Source organism: Ornithorhynchus anatinus, chromosome 1, assembly GCF_004115215.2.
Source record: "Ornithorhynchus anatinus isolate Pmale09 chromosome 1, mOrnAna1.pri.v4, whole genome shotgun sequence".
NCBI classification, from domain to species: Eukaryota; Metazoa; Chordata; class Mammalia; order Monotremata; family Ornithorhynchidae; genus Ornithorhynchus; species Ornithorhynchus anatinus.
The window spans coordinates 2,018,606-2,037,891 of NC_041728.1; the positions used below are offsets into that span (position 1 = coordinate 2,018,606).

Genomic DNA, 19,286 nt, shown 5'->3' on the forward strand with positions numbered 1-19,286 from the left:
TGGGACAACCTGATCACCTTCTATCCCCGCCCCCAGCGCTTAGAACAGTGCATCGCACATAGTGAGCGCTTAAGAGATGCCATCATCGCTATCATTATCGTGTCTGAAGTGTCTGGATTCAAGCGAGCCCCAAGTCAGCGTCTGCCAGACTTTCCGTAGCGTATCGTTCCGTGTACGCGCGTGTATATTTATACAGCTCCTTTTCGTGACGTAAGCTGTTAATCCTATTTAAGGGGCCGTGTCTGTCGTCGATGGTTTTGATCGATGCTATTTATTCATCCCGGAGTTGGCCGAGGGCTCTCGTAAGCTCGTCACGGGCAGGGAACGTGTCTACGGACTCTGCCGGGTCGTACTCTCCTGAGCGCTTAGTTGAGTGCTCTGCACTCAGCGCACACTCAGTAAATACCACCGGTTGATTTGGAGGGCACCCCGGAAGAAGCGGAGAAGCAGCGTGGCTCGGCGGAAAGAGCCCGGGCTCGGGAGGCAGAGGTCCTGGGTTCGAATTCCGGCGGCGCCACTCGTCAGCTGTGGGACCGTGGGCGAGTCACTTCACTTCTCTGGGCCTCAGTGCCCTCACCTGTAAAATAGGGATTAACCGTGAGCCTCCCGTGGGACGACCCGATGACCCCGTATCTCCCCCAGCGCTTAGGACGGCGCTCTGCACAAAGTAAGCGCTTAACAAATACCAACATTATTATTATCATTATTATTACTATTATTTTTAAGAAAAAGGCACGATAGCTTCCCTCTAGGGGCCTGCAATTTAACGGGGGAGGCGGCAGGCTCAGATGATTTACAGAGAGTGCAGTCGGGAGGCGGAAACAAGGGTACGGCAGATGAGAGCGCAGATAGATTTAGGACGAGAGAGCTGAAATAATTGACGAGCCTTAGGTGCCCAGAAATGATATCATCTGTAGAAACATGTTCACTCTCGATTTGGGAGCTGGGAAAGGTCAAGATCAGTTGCTGTAGCCCAGGCACTTTACCGGCATCATCTACATCAGTTTCACCTCTAAATTAACGATGATGATAACGTTGGTATTTGTTAAGCACTCACTATGTGCCGAGCACCGTCCTGAGCGCTGGGGTACGTACAGGGTAATCAAGTTGTCCCCCGTGGGGCCCCCAGTCTTCATCCCCATCTTACAGCTGAGGGAACCGAGGCCCAGAGAAGTGAAGCGACTTGCCCAGAGTCGCACGGCTGGCGAGCGACGGATCCGGGATCATAATAATAATGTCGGTATTTAAGCGCTTCCTATGTGCAGAGCACCGTCCTAAGCGCTGGGGGAGATACAGGGTCATCGGGTCGTCCCACGCGAGGCTCCCGGTCTTCATCCCCGTTTTCCGGATGAGGGCACCGAGGCCCAGAGAAGTGAAGTGACCCGCCCACAGTCACACAGCTGACGAGCGGCGGAGCCGGGATTCGAACTCCCGAGCCCGGGCTCTTGCCCCTGAGCCCCGCTGCTCCTCTGAGCACGAGATGTGAAGATTATGTCTTTTAGCCCGTGGGTCTTCAAGGAGGTGGCTGGCAGAGCGGACTGCAGCCCCCGAACCGTCCCGAAAGCCTGTAAATCTTCCGAGGGCACTACAGAAGCCCTGTGATTTCATCAGGAAAGAGCTCACCGTCCTCTCTGATTGAGATGTTTCGGTAACGCTCGGCGAGACGTTTAGAAAGTGTTCCGTTGGGCAGTTTGCTCAATCTGCAGATAAACCTCATTGGAGTACGAAACGTTTCGATGCCAGGTGGCCAGGTGTCCGAAGAAGCAGATGGTCGTGCCTCATCGGCTGGCGTGGCCGCAACTGAACGGCGGACATCTTGCGCATTTCGAAGCGACGTGCGGTTAGCGTTTCTCCTCGCCTCGATAAGCCTTCGGGGGTGCGTGATGAACCTGAGTCGTAGCGTGCCACATCGAAGCGCCAAGCGGATTTCCTTCACTGCAGAACTAACGATGGTCGGGCTGAGAAAAATAGGCTTCGACTATCCCCCGTTCGCCTCCCGCCCCCGCCGTTTAATGGCTCCCGAAATGTCGCACGTACGGTTTGGATCCACGACGGTCCCGATGCGCCCGACGGTTGGCGACAAGCAGTTAGAGTTGTGGTGTCAAGGACTTGATTTGGGCCGAGCACCGTCCCGGGATGTGACGTGGCTCAGCGGGTAGAGCACGGGCCTGGGCGTCAGAAGGATCTGGGTTCTAATCCCAGCTCGGTCACTTGTCTGCTGTGCGACCCTGGGCGAGTCCCTTCGCTTCCCTGCGCCTCGGTGACCCCACTTAAACGGTGAGCTCCGTGTAGGACAACCTGCGGGGATTGAGCGTGAGAGCCTCGTGCGGGACAGGGACTGGATCCAACCTGCTGAACGTGCACCTACCCCTGCACTCAGAACAGTGCTTGGCACGTAATAGTAACGTTGGTATTTGAGGCGGTGTGACGCAGTGGAAAGAGCACGGGCTTTGGAGTCAGAGGTCATGGGTTCGCATTCCGGCTCGGCCACTCGTCGGCTGCGTGACTGTGGGCGAGTCATTTAACTTCTCCGTGCCTCCGTTACCTCGTCTGTAAAATGGGGATGAGGACTGTGAGCCCCACGTGGGACGACCTGATTTCCCTGCGTCTACCCCAGCGCTTAGAACGGTGCTCTGCACATAGCAAGCGCTTAACAAATACCAACATTATTATCATTATTATTATTATCATTACTCGTTTCGTCTTCCTGTCCGACTCCCCATTTGACAGATGAAGAACTGAGGCCCAGTGAAGTGACTCGCCCACGGTCACACAGCTGACAAGTGGCGGAGCGGAGATTCGAACCCATGACCTCGGACTCCCAAGCCCGGGCTCTTTCCGCAGAGCCACGCTGCTTCCCACATAGTAAGCGCTTAACAACTACGGTATCATCATTGTTATCGCTGTTACTAGGCGCTGGGATAGAAATACGAGGCAGTCAGGTTGGACGCGGGTTGTCCCGCGCGGAGCTCACTCCCATTTCATTCCCCATTTTACAGATGAGGTACCTGGAGGTCCAGAGGAAAGAAGCAGCTTGCCCAGGGTACACAGCAGGCATTCGTTCATTCAACCATATCTATGGGGCGCTCGCTGCAGGCAGAGCGCTGTACCGAGCGCTTGGATGTACAGTTCGGCGACCGATACAGTCCCCACCCGGTAAGGGGCTCACGGTCTAGAAGAGGGAGTCGGACAGGAAAACGAAACCAGTAATAATAATAATAATGATAACGTTGGTATTTGTTAAGCGCTTACTGTGTGCAGAGCACCGTTCTAAGCGCTGGGGGAGATACAGGGTCATCGGGTTGTCCCAGTGAATCCCCATTTGACAGAGGAGGTCACTGAGGCTCAGAGAAGTGAAGCTGCCAAGCGGCCGAGCCGGAATGCGAACCCATGACCTCTGCCTCCCAGACCCGGGCTCTCCCCACTGAGCCGCGCCGCTTCTAGGTGCAGAGCACCGTTCTAAGCACTGGGGGAGGTACGGGGTACTCAGGTCGTCCTACACGAGGCTCACGGTTAATCCCCATTTTACAGCTGAGGTCACCGCGGCCCAGGGAAGTGACCCGCCCGCGGTCACCCAGCGGCCAAGGGGCGGGGCCGGGATTCGAACCCATGACCTCTGCCTCCCAAGCCCGGGCTCTTTCCGCTGAGCCGCCCCAAGGTGCTTCGTGACGGCCCGTTCTACACAGCGCGCACGGGTCCCTCCTTGGCTCGGGCCTCCGGCTGCTCGTAAAGCCCTAGGCCCGGCTCTCATTTGCCGCTAGCCACCGCTCGCCGAGAGGTTGCGTTGGCTCTTGGATCCCGAATTCTTGAATTCCGCATCCCACGTCAGCCCACCGTTGGTTCCTCGGATATAAACTGCAGTGGATGAGGTTGTGTTTCGGAAGGTCCGGAGCCCAGGTCTTTTCCCCCGTCGGGCCCGTAATCTGGTGGGCGGGCGGGCGGAAGGTGCCGAGGGCAGGTGGATCAGTCGTTCGGTGGTACGTGTCGAGCGCTCACTGGGTGCCGAGCACTTGGGAGAGGACGGTTCGACGTTATAATAATAATGTTGGTGTTTGTTAATTTGTCTGTTACCCTGTGCCGAGCACTGTTCTGAGCGCTGGGGTAGACACGGGACTCAGGTCGGCCCACGTGGGGCTCACGGTCTTCACCCCCATTTTCCAGATGAGGGAACCGAGGCCCAGAGAAGTTAAGTGACTCGCCCCCGGTCACCCAGCTGACAGGTGGCAGAGCCGGGATTCGAACCCGTGACCTACCACCCCCAAAGCCCGTGCTCTTTCCACCGAGCCCCGCTGGTATTACAGTATTGGTTGAGCGCTTACCGTGTGTCAAGCACCGTTCCAAAGCCCCCGGTGTGGATACAGGTTTGTTGGGCTCACGGTCTAAAGGCGGAGAGAGGACGGGCATCGAATCCCCATTGGGAAAGTGAGGAGACCGAGGCGCGGACGAGTGAAGCGACTCGCCCGAGGTCACGGAGCAGGTCACTTGCCGAGGTCCTCCGGCTCCCAGGGCCCGTGTCCTTCCCGCCGGGTCGTGCCGCTCCTCGGAAGGAAAAGCTGGGAAAAGACCAAGAGGGAAGGCGAAACGTTAGCAGAAAGGAAATAGAGGAGATAAAGGAATCGAAGGGAAAGAAGAGGGAGAGGATGAAAACGCACGGCCGCGAGAGAAGCAAAAAGGCCGCCTTCTGTGGCCGTGGTTGATTAGAATGTCGGCAAACCCAAGACCTAAGTGTGACACCTGGACACCTGAAAATAATGACGGCGGTATCTGTTAAACGCTTACAATGTGCAGAGCACCCTTCTGAGCGCTGGGGGAGACACAGGGGAATGAGGTCGTCCCACGTGAGGCTCACGGTCTTCGTCCCCATTTTCCAGACGGGGGAACCGAGGCCCAGAGAAGTGAAGTGACTCGCCCACAGTCCCACAGCCGACGGGTGGTGGAGCCGGGATTCCCACCCGTGACCTCCGACTCTCAAGCCCGGGCTCTTTCCGCTGAGCCGCGCTGCTTCCCGAAAGAGAGATGCGTAAATAAATGCCAAGGCCTCGGAGCCCCGGGCGGGCCGAAGAGAGAGGGGTCGATGAGACTGCGGCGGTCGGAGGAAAGATTCTGCTAGGAAGAGGCCGTGGTACTGGGGAGACGGATCGGGGGAAAGGCTGGGCGGGGAAGGTGATCTGTCGGTATTCCCTTTAGACCGTGAGCCCACTGTGGGCGGGGAACGTGTCCACCGACTCTCCGAAGCGCTTAGGACGGCGCTCTGCACGCAGTAAGTGCTCAGTAAATACCCCCGATCCGATCGATTGCAGGATTGAAGAGTCTAGCGAAAGGACCCTCCTGTTACGGGCCTGGGAAACCGCCAGGAGGCTGTTGGTGCTGGTGAGGGAGCCGTGGCAGATCGGTCAAGGATTTGGAAACGGGGATCTGAAGTTTGAATTTGATAATAACGTGCGTGTTGGTGAAGCGCGTACTATGTGCCGAGCACTGTTCTAAGGGCTGGGGGAGATAGAGGGTCATCGGGGTTGCCCCTCGTGAGGCTCCCGGTCTTAATCCCCGTTTTACAGTGAGGGAACTGAGGCCCAGAGATGTGAGGCGACTTGCCCGCGGTCACCCAGCAGACAGGTTGGCGGAGATGGGATTCGAACCCGTGACTTCTGCCTCCCAAGCCCGGGCTCTTTCCACCGAACCACGCCGCTTCTCTACATGAGGGGAATCAGGGACCACCGAAATCCTGATGAAACGATGTTTTCCAAGTCTGAGGTCGGTGGGTGGGGCAATCGGGGGCCTCCGTCGCAACTGTATATATTTTCGTTACCCTATTTATTTTGTTAACGAAATGTACATCGCCTTGATTCTATTCATTTGCATTTGTTTTAATGACACGTTCACCCCCTCGATTCTATTTACTGCTATCGTTCTCGTCTGTCCGTCTCCCCCGGTCAGACCGTGAGCCCGTCAGAGGGCGGGGACCGTCGAGCGCTTAGTCCAGTGCTCTGCACATAGCAAGCGCTCAATAAATACTATTGAATGAATGAATGAACTCTATTTTCTAAGCTTTAAGACTTGTGTGTTAGATATGTTTCACCCCTTATAGATAACTCCTAAAATATTAATGAGACCTTGGCAGCGTGAGCTCTTGCTATGAGCCCGTCAGACGCATTTTATGCACACAGCGGTCCTCCTCCGCTTCAAAGGTGCGAAAAATAAGAGCGGAAAGCCTGTCATCTCCAGAACAGAACAGTGCCGCTCCACGCTCGGAAAGCCGGCCCGTTGTCACTGTGCTCTGCGACGGCGGCTGGCGCTCCGCGGTTCTTTCGTATTAGCTGTGCACCGCGTTAATGATAGCTTGGGGGTTGGTGGGCCCCGTTAATTTCAGAATCCCGGTCACTTTTTCCGGCAAGGGACGCTGAAATCGTACAGCACGAAGCAGCGCGGCTCAGTGGAGAGAGCCAGGGCTTGGGAGGCAGAGGTCATGGGTTCGACTGTCGGCTCTGCCACTTGTCAGCTGTGGGACTGTGGGCGAGTCACTTCACTTCTCTGGGCGTCGGTTCCCTCGTCCGTAAAGTGGGAATGAAGACCGTGAGCCTCCCAAGGGACGATCTGATGACCCTGCATCTCCCCCAGCGCTTAGAACACTGCGCAGCACATAGTAAGGGCTTAACAAATACCAACGTTATCCTTATTAGCATCGCACCAAATCCCCAGTCCCGACAGGTTTTTTTATTTGCATCAGTTGCCCTCCATTTTTCTAAGTGAAAGCACATTTTCTCCACCCCCATCTTAAGGGCGATGGCTTTCTTTGTGGAGCGGTCGTTCCTAGTGGCCATTCCTCGTGCCCTCCACATCCTGAGCCACCTGTTCTCGGCGGCATTGGCCTCCTCCTTCTCTGTGCCTCAGTTACCTCATCTGTAAAATGGGGATGAAGACTGTGAGTCTCACGGGGGGACGACCTGATTATCCTGTATCTCCCCCGGGGCTTAGAACGGTGCGCGGCACATAGTAAGCGCTTAACAAATGCCAACGTTATTATTATTATTATTAGAATATTGTGGTCCCGATCTGTAGGCTCTAAAGATGATTTTAAGCCCATCACTTCCGCTTTGCAAAAATTAGGTTAGAAGTAGCCCGGCATTGATCGGCTGGTGAAATCCCAGGCAAACAGCAGTAGATGATGAAGTTGTACTTCTGTTATTTTCAAGGCCCGTCATCCAATCGGACACTAATTCTAGATGAGGCTGTGAACGTCAGTGAATTGTATCGGTGTCTTTCGATTCTCCTCTTCGCCGTGAGATAAAAAGAGGGATCTCGACTGCTCCCTCGTGAAAGAAAAGCACACCTGCTCATAGAGATTTTTCGAATTCTTAAACTTCTATGTCATTTTGTTTCCGCAGAATGTTGGGAATTCAGCACAGAAGCCTCAGAGAGAGAAACACAGCCCGGTGGTGAGTATCCTGAGTTTCTCTCAAATTCAGGATCGGAGCCTGCGCTTTGGTTCAGATCAGGTCTGCGTTTCGGCTCTTAATCGGTATGGAAAAACTCTGTCCGCTTTGGAGATCGGCGCTCCGTTACTCCCCGCGTCGCGTATCCGAAGTATTTTCCACTGGGCTCTTCTGGCCAAATGTTAAGGTTAACAATATCTTTGGAGAGGGTTAAGTCATAGGTGAATATTCGCAGATGGGGTGGCGCTCACACTGCCTGAAAGACTATACCACGGAAGGAAGCCCGATGGAGAATTTCAAGTTTTCGAAGCGCAGTTGACAAATTCCAGATGTATTATTTGCCTGTTGTTTTGTAGCAGGCGGGGTTTTAGTATTTAGGAAGTGAAACCCGTCGTAAACCTAGAAAAGAGTTCAGAGCATCGTGGAAATTTAGAGCTGAGGGGATTTAGGGCGCTCCTCGGTTCTAGCCCCTGCCTCTAGGCATTTCGCTCTTAGCGGAGCAGAGGATCCGGGTCGCCCATCAGATTTTATAGGCCAGCCGGTCCGAGGAGCGAAAAGCTTGTGAATTTCTTTTCGGACGCCACACGTTAGACCTGGATGAAATGGAAACGAAGGCTAGCCGAGCGGACTCTCTCTTCCCGTCTACGGGATGCCGTCCGCTGTTAACAAGTTCCGATTGCGAAGACTCGGAAATTACCGAATGTCTTACCTGCCCGTTTGAGATTTTTCGCCGCCGGGGTTTACGGTTCTGCTCGCTTTGGCTTTTGCAGTGCCTGAAGATGACGACAAAGCGGAACCTGTTCGTGCGCTTGGTACCGTGTCGTTGTCTGCGCGGGGAAGAAGAAACGGTCACCACTCTAGATTACTCCCATTGCAGCCTGGAGCAGGTGCCCAAGGAGATTTTCACTTTCGAAAAGACCTTAGAAGAACTCTATTTGGATGCGAATCAGATCGAAGAGCTTCCCAAGGTAGGTGCCTTTCTGGCCCTTTCCACCGGTTGGTTCGCCAGTGAGCCCCAAATGGCACCTGGACTGCGCCCAACCCGATTAGTTTTTATCTGCCCCACCGCTTAGAACAGTGGTCGACGCATAGTAAGCACCGGACAGATACCTTTGACAAAAACGAAGAAAAAAGTCTGCGCTCCAGTAGACTGGGGTGAAGTGAACCTGGAAGGAAGCAGACTTTTGGGAGCCAGCTCATCTGCTGGGGTGGCAGGGCGGGTGGTGCCAGCCGAGCGTCATGGGGCGCCCATGTCGGAACTCCAAATGGACCGGTTTTGTCGCACGGGAAGAGGGCCAGCTGAAGCGGAAGCAAAGCCCGAATACGGGCCAGTTTGGGAGAGATGGGGAGACGCCCAAGGTCCCAGCGGCTCCTGTCTTAGATGGACGCCGGGGTGATGCCTCAGACCCCCAGCTGCTGCCCACGGCCAGGCCGAGGCGGAAGGCCGGGATCGAGTCCCACTTAGGCTAGTCGAGGATTAGACCAGCCTCCCGTTTCGTGCGGGGAGAAGGCCCGGGAGCCAGAGGACCTGGGTTCGTAGACCATCTTCATCCCGTGCAGTGCGGAAACCCGGGTCCTAAGAGCTGGAGAAGGAAGCCGGACGCGATCCATCCCTTCCTCTCTATCCAAACGGTGACCACACCGGCCCGGGCTCTTAGGTGCCGACTCGACGACGCGTCCACGGGTCAGTCGGCTGCCCAGACCATTTTTTCCAAACATCGTTGTGCAACCGTCGCCCCGCTCTTCGAGAACCTCCAGCGGTTGCCCCTTCCTCTCCCCGGGAAGCAGAGACTGCTGACCGTTGGCTTCGAGCCCCCCGGTCGGCTCTTTGTCTCTGACTTCTCCTCGCTCGGCGGGAAGGGTCAGCGGCCGGAATGAGTAGGCGCGGTTAGAGCCGACGCACGGCAACGACCGCGAGGTCTAATAGCAAAATTGACAGAGGACTACCGTGCTCGGAAAAGCGGCCCCGAGCGCGGAAACTTCCACGGCTTTCCCGGTGCTCTAAAGGCACGGGGGGGGGGGGGGGGGGGGGGGGGGGGGGGGGAGAGGGAAGTGAAGGAGGGTCGGGTCCTCTGCCCCGTGTGATCCCTGGGCGGATGGGTGTACGGGCTCCGGCCCGTCCGTCCTCTCGGTGCGTACGTGTGTTCGTATGCGAGAGATGTGCGTCCGCACCGAATGTGAGCTGGCGTGGGTACTCTGCTCCCCGCCCTCTGTAAACGCTACCGATAGGCCCGATCCCGGGTGAGGTGTCAGCCCCCGTGCACAGAAGAAAATGCGCCCCCCCCCGGGGTGGCGGTCTCGGGCCCTTCTGTCCGGGCTCCGGACCCGCGGCCGGCCCGGCCGGGATCCTCCGACCCCGGGACTCGGGCTGCCGGGCTCGAGAGGCTAAGAAGTCACCCCGTGGCCGTCGGCCCGGCGACGGGGGAGCCGCGGCCCGTCTCTTCGCCGGGCCCGGATGAGCTCTGTGGTCAGATCGCTAATAACCTAGTCAGAGGCGGAGGGCAGATAAGGAGTCGGAAAGGAATGGAAACGGTCTTTTACGAAGCAAAGCCCAAGACGCTCACGGCTCCTTTCTCCATTTTTTTCACTAGCAACTTTTTAACTGTCAGTCTCTGCACAAACTGAGTCTGCCAGACAACGATTTAACAACATTGCCAGCATCCATTGCCAATCTCATTAATCTCAGGGAACTGGATGTCAGCAAGAATGGTAAGTTCTTTTATTTTTTATTTCTACAGCTAGACAGAGTCAAGGACACGGCGGAGGCGAGGCACGTCCGTTTTACTGACGGCAGCTCGTAGGTTGGGCAGCGAGAGGGGTAATGCGGATGACCAGGATGAATAATGGTCTTCGGGTCGCTTTATCGAAGGGATCATCCACTTGAAGGAGATTTCTGGGGACCTCCCTCTTAGGCAGCAACCCTTCCGTCACTTAAATTCCACAGTGCTTATGGCAGTGGCCGAGAACCCGGGCCCAGGAGTCAGGAGGACCTGGGTTCTCATCCCGGCTTCGCCACTTGCCCGCGGTGCGACCTTGGGAGAGAGTCCCTTCATTTCTCTGTGGCTCAGTTACCTCATCTGTAAAATGGGGATCGAGACTGTGAGCCCCATGGGGGACGGGATCTGTTTCCAACCCAATTAGCTTGCGTCTAGCCCAGCCCTCAGTACAGTGCCCAGCACTTAGTAAGCGCCTAACGGAGACCGTAAAGAAAATAGGTGGTGGTGGTTGAATTTTGGAATGAAGTGCTGCCCTCTGAATCTGGGGAATAGTCAAAATCAAGGTGTTTGCTTTTAATTAGCACTGACGGTGCCCCTATCACCACCAAATATTAACTTCAGCTTCTGCTACGGACTGCTGGAGAAAGGGAAATAATAAATCCTTAGCTTGCTACGATAGGCACGTTGGGCAAGAAAGTAATGTTTCATTTCCCCTTAATAGATTTACAGAATAAGCAAAACCTCGGAGAACAAGGTGACCCAGAGTGCCGGCGGTGGGCTCATCTCTGGAGAGAGCAAGGGTTCACGTGAAGAGATGTCGAGGGGAGTTGTATGAATTCTTGCCGTATCAGAGGTTCATCGGGGCGACTCGAACCCGTTTTTTGCAGCCGGTATTTTCGTAAAGCTCTCAAGCTTCAGCCTAGGGTAGCTTGGTTAATTTTTACCGAAGCGCGTGGTCTCGCCTTCGTCTTGGGACGTCCGGAAGCGTCGAGGCCGCCGAGCGTGGCTTCCCCTGGGATCGTACTTGAACTGGATGTAATCGAGTGACTTGTTTATTAAATGTCGGTGCTGAGTAACGATCCTGAAAAGGTGGCACGACGACGTCTCTCTCTCTCTCTCTCTCTCTCTCTGCCTTCAAGTAGCTCCCAATGTATCGTGGTTGGCGAGAGGAGAGGGGATGCACCGAATCGTCCTTTAAAAGTAAGCCATCGCCAGTAAGGGAGGCTTACTGTCTTTTCCCAAATGGACCACCTTCAACAAGGAGGGGAAACGCGTTGAAGGTCCCTCCCGTTGCCATAAATCTCGTCAGAACCAGGCCTTGGGACTTTTGCTCGGTGTTCTACAAGCAGTCAGTCAGTGGTATTCCTTGAAATCTTAACCGTTACAGTTACGATTGCCCTTACAGTAGGCCACTGTATTCGAGGTATTTTTTTTTTTATTGAGTGCTTACTCTGTGCAGAGCGCCGTACTAAGCGCTTGGAGTGTACAATTGGGCAACAGATAGAGACCATCCCTGCCCATCGACGGGCTCACGGTCTCATCGGGGGAGACGGACGGACAAAAGCAGGCCGACGTAATCACGATAAATGGAATCCAGGGGGTGGACACCTCATTAACAAAATAAATACGGTAATAAAAATATCTACAAACGAGCACAGTGCTGAGGGGAGGGGAAGGAGCAGAGGGAAAGGGGGCTTGGCTGAGGGGAGGTGAAGGGGAGGGCAGAGAGGGAGCAGAGGGAAAAGGGGAAGCTCAGTCTGGGAAGGCCGCTCGGAGGAGGTGAGCTCTCAGTAGGGCACTGTACTGAGCTCTTGGGAGAATGCCGGGCAGTAGAGTTGGTAGACACGATTCCTGCCTTCCCGATATGCTTCCTCGCGTTCTCTGTGGGGTGTGTCGTAGTAAGCGGTTCCTTTTGCAGTAAGCAGTTCCTTCCGGGGTTGGGGAGAGTCTGTAAGCAGCCCTCCACTAGATTAATGGTATTTATTGGATGCTTATTCTGCGCAGAGCACTGCTTGGGAGAGTAGAGTACAGTAGAGTTGGTAGACACGATCCCTACCCCAGGAGCTGGCAGTCTACTACGGTGGGCAGCCAAATGTTAAAATAAATTACAGGTAAGAGAGATGGCCGGATGTGAGGCTACACCCCTGGGTGCCGAGGGTGGGCGGAATCTTGCTCTTGGTCAAATGCCTTCGAGTCACTTCCGCTCCATAGCGACTCCACGGACCTACCTTCTCCAGAACGTCCCGTCTTCTGCCGTAAAGTCATTCTGGAATGCGTAGCCGTAGAGTTTTCTCGGGAAGGGTACGGAAGCGGTTTACCGTCGCCGCCTTCCGCGCCTTTAAGTCTCGAGTCTCCGCCGTTGTCTTTGAACGAGGTTTTGAGAAGCAGCGTGGTTCCGTGGAAGGAGCCCGGGCTTGGGGGTCCGAGGTCGTGGGTTCTAATCCCGCCTCTGCCACTTATCAGCTGTGTGACCCAGGGCGAGTCACTTCACTTCTCTGTGCCTCAGTTACCTCAGGTGTAAAATGGGGATTAAGACTGTGAGCCCCACGTGGGACAACCTCATTGCCTTGTATCTACCCCAGTGCTTAGAACAGTGCTTGGCACGTAGGAAGCGCTGAACAAATGCCATCGGCATCATTATTGTTATCCACCTCTGACTCTTTCCTAGCCCGCTGCTGCCCAGCACAGGTGAATCGACTTTGATGCTTCGGCTTAGACCTTTCCGTTACGGGTAACCCCGTGTAGCGTAACTCTAAAATTCGTCAGCGTACGCTGGCCCTCCTGCCGCGGTAAGGCGGCGATTCATTGGAGAGGGGAAGAATATCAGGTGCTTAAAAGGACCGGATCCACACGCACTGGGGACCTCGAAAGGAGAGCGAGTAGAGTCGCCTCCTTGGAGGTGTGATTTTAAGGTGGCTTTGAAAGTGGGGAGAGTGGAGGTCTGTTGGATGCAGAGAGGGAGGGAGGGAGGGAATGCCAGACCAGAGGAAGGACGAGGGGCAAGGTGTCTGGTGGTGAGGTAGCTGAGATCGAGGTGCAGAGAAGCGGCGTGGCTCGGTGGAAAGAGCCCCGGCTTGGAAGTCAGAGGTCATGGGTTCAATTCCCGGCTCGGCCACCTGTCGGCCGTGTGACCGTGGGCGAGTCACTTAACTTCTCTGTGCCTCGGTTCCCTCATCTGTAAAATGGGGATTAACTGTGAGCCTCCCGTGGGACAACCTGATGACCCTGCATCTATCCCAGCGCTTAGAACAGTGCTCTGCACAAAGTAAGCGCTTAACAAATACCAACATCATTATTATTATTATTAGGTCGGCATTAGAGGAGCCAGGTGTGCGGCCTGGGTTGTAATATTCATTCATTCGGTCGTATCTGTTGGGCGCTTACTCTGTGCAGCGCACTGTACTAAGCGCTTAGAATGTACAATTCGGCAACAGATAGAGACAATCCCTGCCCAGTGACGGGCTCACAGTCTAAACCGGGGAGGCAGACATCAGAGCAAAACAAAACAAGTAGATCAGCGACGTAAGGTAGGATCGGGGGAGAGTGAAGTTAGCGCCTTAAAGCCAATGGCTAGGACTTTCTGTTGGATGTGGAGCTGAATGGACAACCACCGGAGGTTTTTAATAATAATAATAACGTTGGTATTTGTTAAGCGCTTACTGGGTGCAGAGCACTGTTCTAGGCCCTGGGGTAGATCCAGGGTCGTCAGGTTGTCCCACGTGAGGCTCACAGTTAATCCCCATTTTCCAGATGAGGGAACTGAGGCCCAGAGAAGTGACTTGCCCACGGTCACACAGCTGCCAAGTGGCAGAGCCGGGATTCGAAGCCATGACCTCTGACTCGCAAGCCCGGGCTCTTTCCACTGAGCCACCCCGCTTCTCTGAGGAATGGGGAGACATGGGTTAACTGACTTTTTAGGAAAATGGTCCGGGCGGCGGGGTCAAATAAAGACTGGAGTGAGGAGCGAAAGGAGGTCAGCGAGGAGGCTGATGGCGGTAGTCGAGGCAGGAGATGATGAGTGCCGGGATCAGACTGGTAGCAGTTGGGATGGAGAGGAGAGAGCGGATTCTAGGGATGTGGTGACGATAGAACCGACCGCAGCTGGTGACAGATTCCGTCTCCCCCGGCATGCGCGACTCACGTTTCAGAGAAGAAACCTTCGTGGTCCCATGCCCGCCAATGTCCTGACCCCCCTGAGAGGTAGCGTGGCTTAGTGGAAAGAGCCCGGGCTTGGGAGTCAGCTGTGTGACCTTGGGCAAGTCACTTAACTTCTCTGGGCCTCAGTGACCTCATCTGCAAAAATGGGGACTAAAAAATGTGAGCCCCAGGTGGGACAATCTGATCCCCCTGTATCCACCCCAGCGCTTAGAACGGTGCTCTGCACGTAGTTAGCGCTTAACAAATACCGTAATTATTATTATTATTATTATTTTTCCTACCCCAGGGCATGCCACTGTCACTGCTTGGCAAAATCACCTTGAATTTCCTCCTCAAAATCTGGGGCGGGGGGCTGGAACTTCCTAGCTAACGGAGTGAATACGGTATTAATCCCCAAAACAAGCGGACTCCCTTTTTTGGTAGCCAGTGCGGCCTGTGGCCCTATGTAGCAGAGAGCTTCCGATGCGGTGCGTAGAACTGCCTCGTCTCTCACGTGGTTGAGGTTGGAAGATGGCTTTGGCAGTGGCTTCTTCGCAGCCTAGCGGGCTGTCGTTTCGGGAGGTGACGTCGGCAGGTGCTCGAATCTTGAGGTGAGTTGGGGGTGGGTCAAGGGCGGACAGGTTGCAGGATGAGCGCGGGACTCCGGCCCGAGAGACAGGCAACTCTGTCCTATTAGCGACTCCTCTCCGCCCGGGCCTCTCTACAGAGATCCTGCCGGAGCCAGATTCTCTGACCTTTTTCCTTGAGAAACGTGTTCACGCCTACTTCACCCAATTCAGGCAGTCATAAAACCTCGCAAACGACTCTCCCACCACGAGAGTTGTAAAACTGTGAGCCTCTCCTCCCATTCTCCCCCTTCCCAGAGAAGCAGCGTGGCTCAGTGGAAAGAGCCCGGGCTCAGGAGTCAGAGGTGATGGGTTCTGATCCCGGCTCCGCCCACCCGTCAGCTGTGTGACTGCGGGCAAGTCACTTCGCTGCTCGGTGCCTCAGTTCCCTCAGCTGGAAAACGGGGATTAAGACTGTGAGCCTCACAAGGGACATCCTGATGACCCTGAATCTCCCCAGGGCTTAGAACAGTGCTCGGCACATAGTAAGCGCTTAACAAATACCAACGTTATTATTATTATTATTCTTCTCCCCAGCGGCAAGGTGCCGGGAGCAAAGAACGGGTTCATCGTCCAGGAGAAGCGAGCGATGTTACCGTTTCACAGTCAGGGAGAGTTAAAGGAACAAGCTCGAGGTCACGCAGCTGATTGACGCTGCTATAGTTTCCGAGCGCCCCACGGGGGGAAAAGAAACCCCGTCTCGCTTAAACCGGTAGTCGAGTCCGGGGCAAGATCGCGCTTTTGACACGTTGACGTCGAAAGTGCGAACCTCTGCTTTGGTGTCAGCAGATATAAAAACCAGTCAGCAGAGAGACGTCGGCCTCCCTGCCCCGGCCAGTGACCGTGGGTGTCCGGAGCTGGCTGCCCGGCGTACTGCCGTGGCGGATCGGAAAGCGTTGGGACATGTGATAGTCGTTCGTTTTCCTTCCTTCATTCAGTCGTATGTATCGTACGCTTACTATTTGCAGAGCACTGTACCGAGCGCTTGGAATGTACAGTTCGGCAACGGATAGAGACCATCCCTGCCCGGTACCGGGCTCGCGGTCTAAACGGGGGAGACGGACAGCAAAGCAAAACAGAACAAAGCAAATACTTGTAAGACTTTTAGACAAATAGTTGGAAAAAAGGATCCGGACTTTGCAAGGTATATTTGATTTCAGAGAGCAGGGACGATGCTTATTAAAAAGTGCCCGTCGTCACGCGGCGCCCTGATAGCAATGAAAATGCTAATGTTGGTATTTGCTGAGTGCTCACTTAGGTGCCAGGCACTGAACTAAGCACTGGAGTGGATATAAACAAATTGGGTTGGACGCGGTCCCTGTCCCGCACGGGGCTCACACTCTTAATCCCTGTTTTACAGATGAGGGAACTGAGGCCCGGAGAAGTGAAGTGACCTGTCCAAGATCACATAGCAGACAAGTGGCAGAGTGAAGATTAGAACCCAGTACCTTCTGACTCCCAGGGCTGGGGTCTTTCCACTCCGCCATGCCGCTTCTCATCGCTCTGCTGGAACTGAGCATTATTAATCCAAAATAAAGAAAGCGCCCCTGCTAGGAATTCCTCTGCACATTTAGAGGAATTCGGAATGACAGACCATAAAGGCACAGTAAGCGCTCAGTAAATACCGATGATTGACCGATGGAAGCATCAGGAGGCAGAGAAGGATTTAGCCAAAAACATGGTAGGGGGTTAAAAATTTCGTCAATTTTTGGTCCCGGGGAAGCGCTACGGAGAAGCAGCGTGGCCTAGTGGAAGGAGCACGGGCCTGGCTTCTAATCCCACCTCTGCCCCTTCTCTGCTGCGTGACCTTGGGTAAGTCATTTGACTTAAGAGAAGCAGCCTGGCTCTGAGGAAAGAGCCCGGGCTTGGGAGTCAGAGGTCGTGGGTTCTAATCCCGACTCCGCCGCTTGCCAGCTGCGTGACTTTGGGTAAATCACTTCACTTTTCTGGCCCTGAGTTACCTCCTCTGTAAAATGGGGATTAAAATTCTGAACCCCCCGCGGGACGATCCGATCACCTCGTATCCCCCAGCGCTTAGAACAGTGCTCTGCACATAGTAAGCGCTTAACAAATGCCACCATTTAGTATTTATTTTTGTTTTTCACTTCTCTGGGTTTCAGTTACTTCATCTGTAAAATGGGGATTAGGACTATGAGCTCTATGTGGGACAGGGACCGGGTACAGTGCCTCATTCATTCATTCAGTAGTATTTATTGAGCGCTTACTACGTGCGGAGCACTGGACTAAGCGCTTGGAGTGGACAATTCGGCAACAGATAGAGACGCTCGGAGTAAGCGCTTACTTAGTACCCCCCCAAAATTCAAAAGGAATCCATTTGGGCTGGAAGGAAAGGGAGACGAGGAGAGGGGAGAGGCTGTAGAGTGTTAGAAAAAGGGAACAGAGACCGGGAAAAGGCAGGGCAAGAAGAAGTTGCCAGTACTTTAGCAGCCAGTTTTCTCACAGCCGATAGAGGAAGCTGTTTGTCCTTCCTTTTTCCTAAGGGGGAGAGAAACGGGGCCGTGTTGACGTAGATTCAGATGGGCAAATTTTCCATCCGGTCGTCTGACGGCACTGCTTTTCTGAAAGGACCTGGAACCGAATAGTCGTCGTTGCAGTCGGAGAGCAGGAGGTCGTCTTCCGGAGTTTCAGGTGTCGGGCAGCAGCGTGGCCTAGTGGCGAGAGCGCGTGGGCTTGGGAGTCGGAGGTGTGACCTTGGGCAAGTCACTTAACTTCCCCGTGCCTCATCTGTAAAATGGGCATTGAGACCGTGAGCCCCACTTGGGACCGGGACTGCGTCCAATCTGATGAGCCTGTATCTACCCCGGCGCTTTTAGGAAAGTGCTTGGCACATAGTAAGCGCTTAACAAGTACCACAATTATTATTATTCAAGAACTGATCCGGGGGCGGGGACCGGCCCTCCTCCCCGTGCCCCGATTCCCCAGGCTCCACGTGGATCGTTGTGCGGAAGGTGGGCATCGCACATCGCCAGTGCGGACTGATGATCTCAGAGAAGCAGGGTGGCTCGGTGGAAAGAGCCCTGGCTTGGGAGTCAGAAGTCATGGGTTCAAATCCCGGCCCTGCCACCACAGTCAGCTGTGTGACTGTGGGCGAGTCACTTCACTTCTCCGGGTCTCGGTTAGCTCATCTGTAAAACGAGGATTGAGACCGTGAGCCCCTCGTCGGACACGGACTGCGTCCAACCTGATTAGCTCATATCTACCCCAGCGCTTAGTGGAGTGCCTGCCTCACTGTAAGCACCCAACAGATACTATGAAAAAAACCTCTTTGGTCCCGGAATATTCCTGGGAGCTTTTCATTTTTTCCCGGCCAAAGCATGCCTGAAAAATATCACCTCAAAATCTACACGTGATGGGAAAATGCATTTAAAGTCAACCTCTCTCTTCAGTGCCGTCATGAAAATGGGCCTTTGCAGTACGGGGATTGTTTCTGGTGGGGAGTTTTCTTTCCTTCGTCTGGAAGTTACTGCCAACCGAGCTCTCGGCTGCTAGGCCCGGTGGGTAAACGCTCACTGAACCGACGATGGAAAGTTCACCACCCACATAATGTCACCTTTAATCCCGCGGTTCTTTCCTCGGAGGACATCGAGTTCCCCGCCTGCCGTAAATGCTACTGGGAGGAGTTAGGTATCCTGGTATTTGGGTATCTAAATAATCTAAGTAATGTCTTCTTTCGTGAGACGTGAATTGATAATGAGCACGTTAAGGCACCGCGGGGTTTACGTGCGTTAGCTCCCGCATCGGGGTTAGATGAGGCAAGGACCTGGAAATGAGATTTTTTTTTGTTTTTCAGTAGAAACGACTTTTAAGTCGGTCGTATCTGGAGTAAGTTTGTTTGGCTCCTGCATTTTCTTCAAGGCGCAGAAGCTCTCGTCCGTTGGCATGTGAGCAGATGCACACCTACTGTGATGAGATGTCTCGACAGGGCAGACCCGGAGTGGTTGTGCAGCACTTCAAATGAAAGCATTTTGTTGTTCCCAAGAGTTACTCGAGTCGATCAGTGGGATTTATCGAGCACTGACTGTATGCGGAGCACTGTACGAGGCGCTTGGAAGAGTATAGGGATATTGATGATGATGATGACGACGATATCTGTTAAGCGCTTGCTACGTCCCAAGCCCTGTTCTGAGCACTGGGGTAGATACAGGGGAATGCGGTTGTCCCACATGGGTCTGACGGTCTTAATCCCCATTTTACAGATGAGGTGACTGAGGCACAGAGACGTTAAGTGACTCGCCCGAGGTCACACAGCTGCTAAGCGGCGCAGCCGGGATTAGAACTCACGACTTCTGACTCCCAAGCCCGGGCTCTTTCCACGAAGCCACGCCGCTTAGTGGAATTCGGCGACGTGGATTACT

General features: G+C 54.4%; 1 protein-coding gene across 3 annotated transcripts in view; it reads left to right on the plus strand.

Annotated features, from left to right (window-relative positions):
* The window catches only part of ERBIN (erbb2 interacting protein), a 149,514-nt gene that overhangs the window by 63,841 nt on the left and 66,387 nt on the right, over positions 1-19,286 (plus strand). For all 3 annotated transcript variants that reach the window (XM_029058874.2, XM_029058885.2, XM_029058880.2), the window contains exons 3-5: positions 7,383-7,433; positions 8,201-8,398; positions 10,022-10,139. In XM_029058874.2, coding sequence (XP_028914707.1) covers positions 8,210-8,398; positions 10,022-10,139 — 307 coding nt within the window. In that variant the 5' untranslated portion in view covers positions 7,383-7,433; positions 8,201-8,209. The remainder of the gene's footprint in view (positions 1-7,382; positions 7,434-8,200; positions 8,399-10,021; positions 10,140-19,286) is intronic.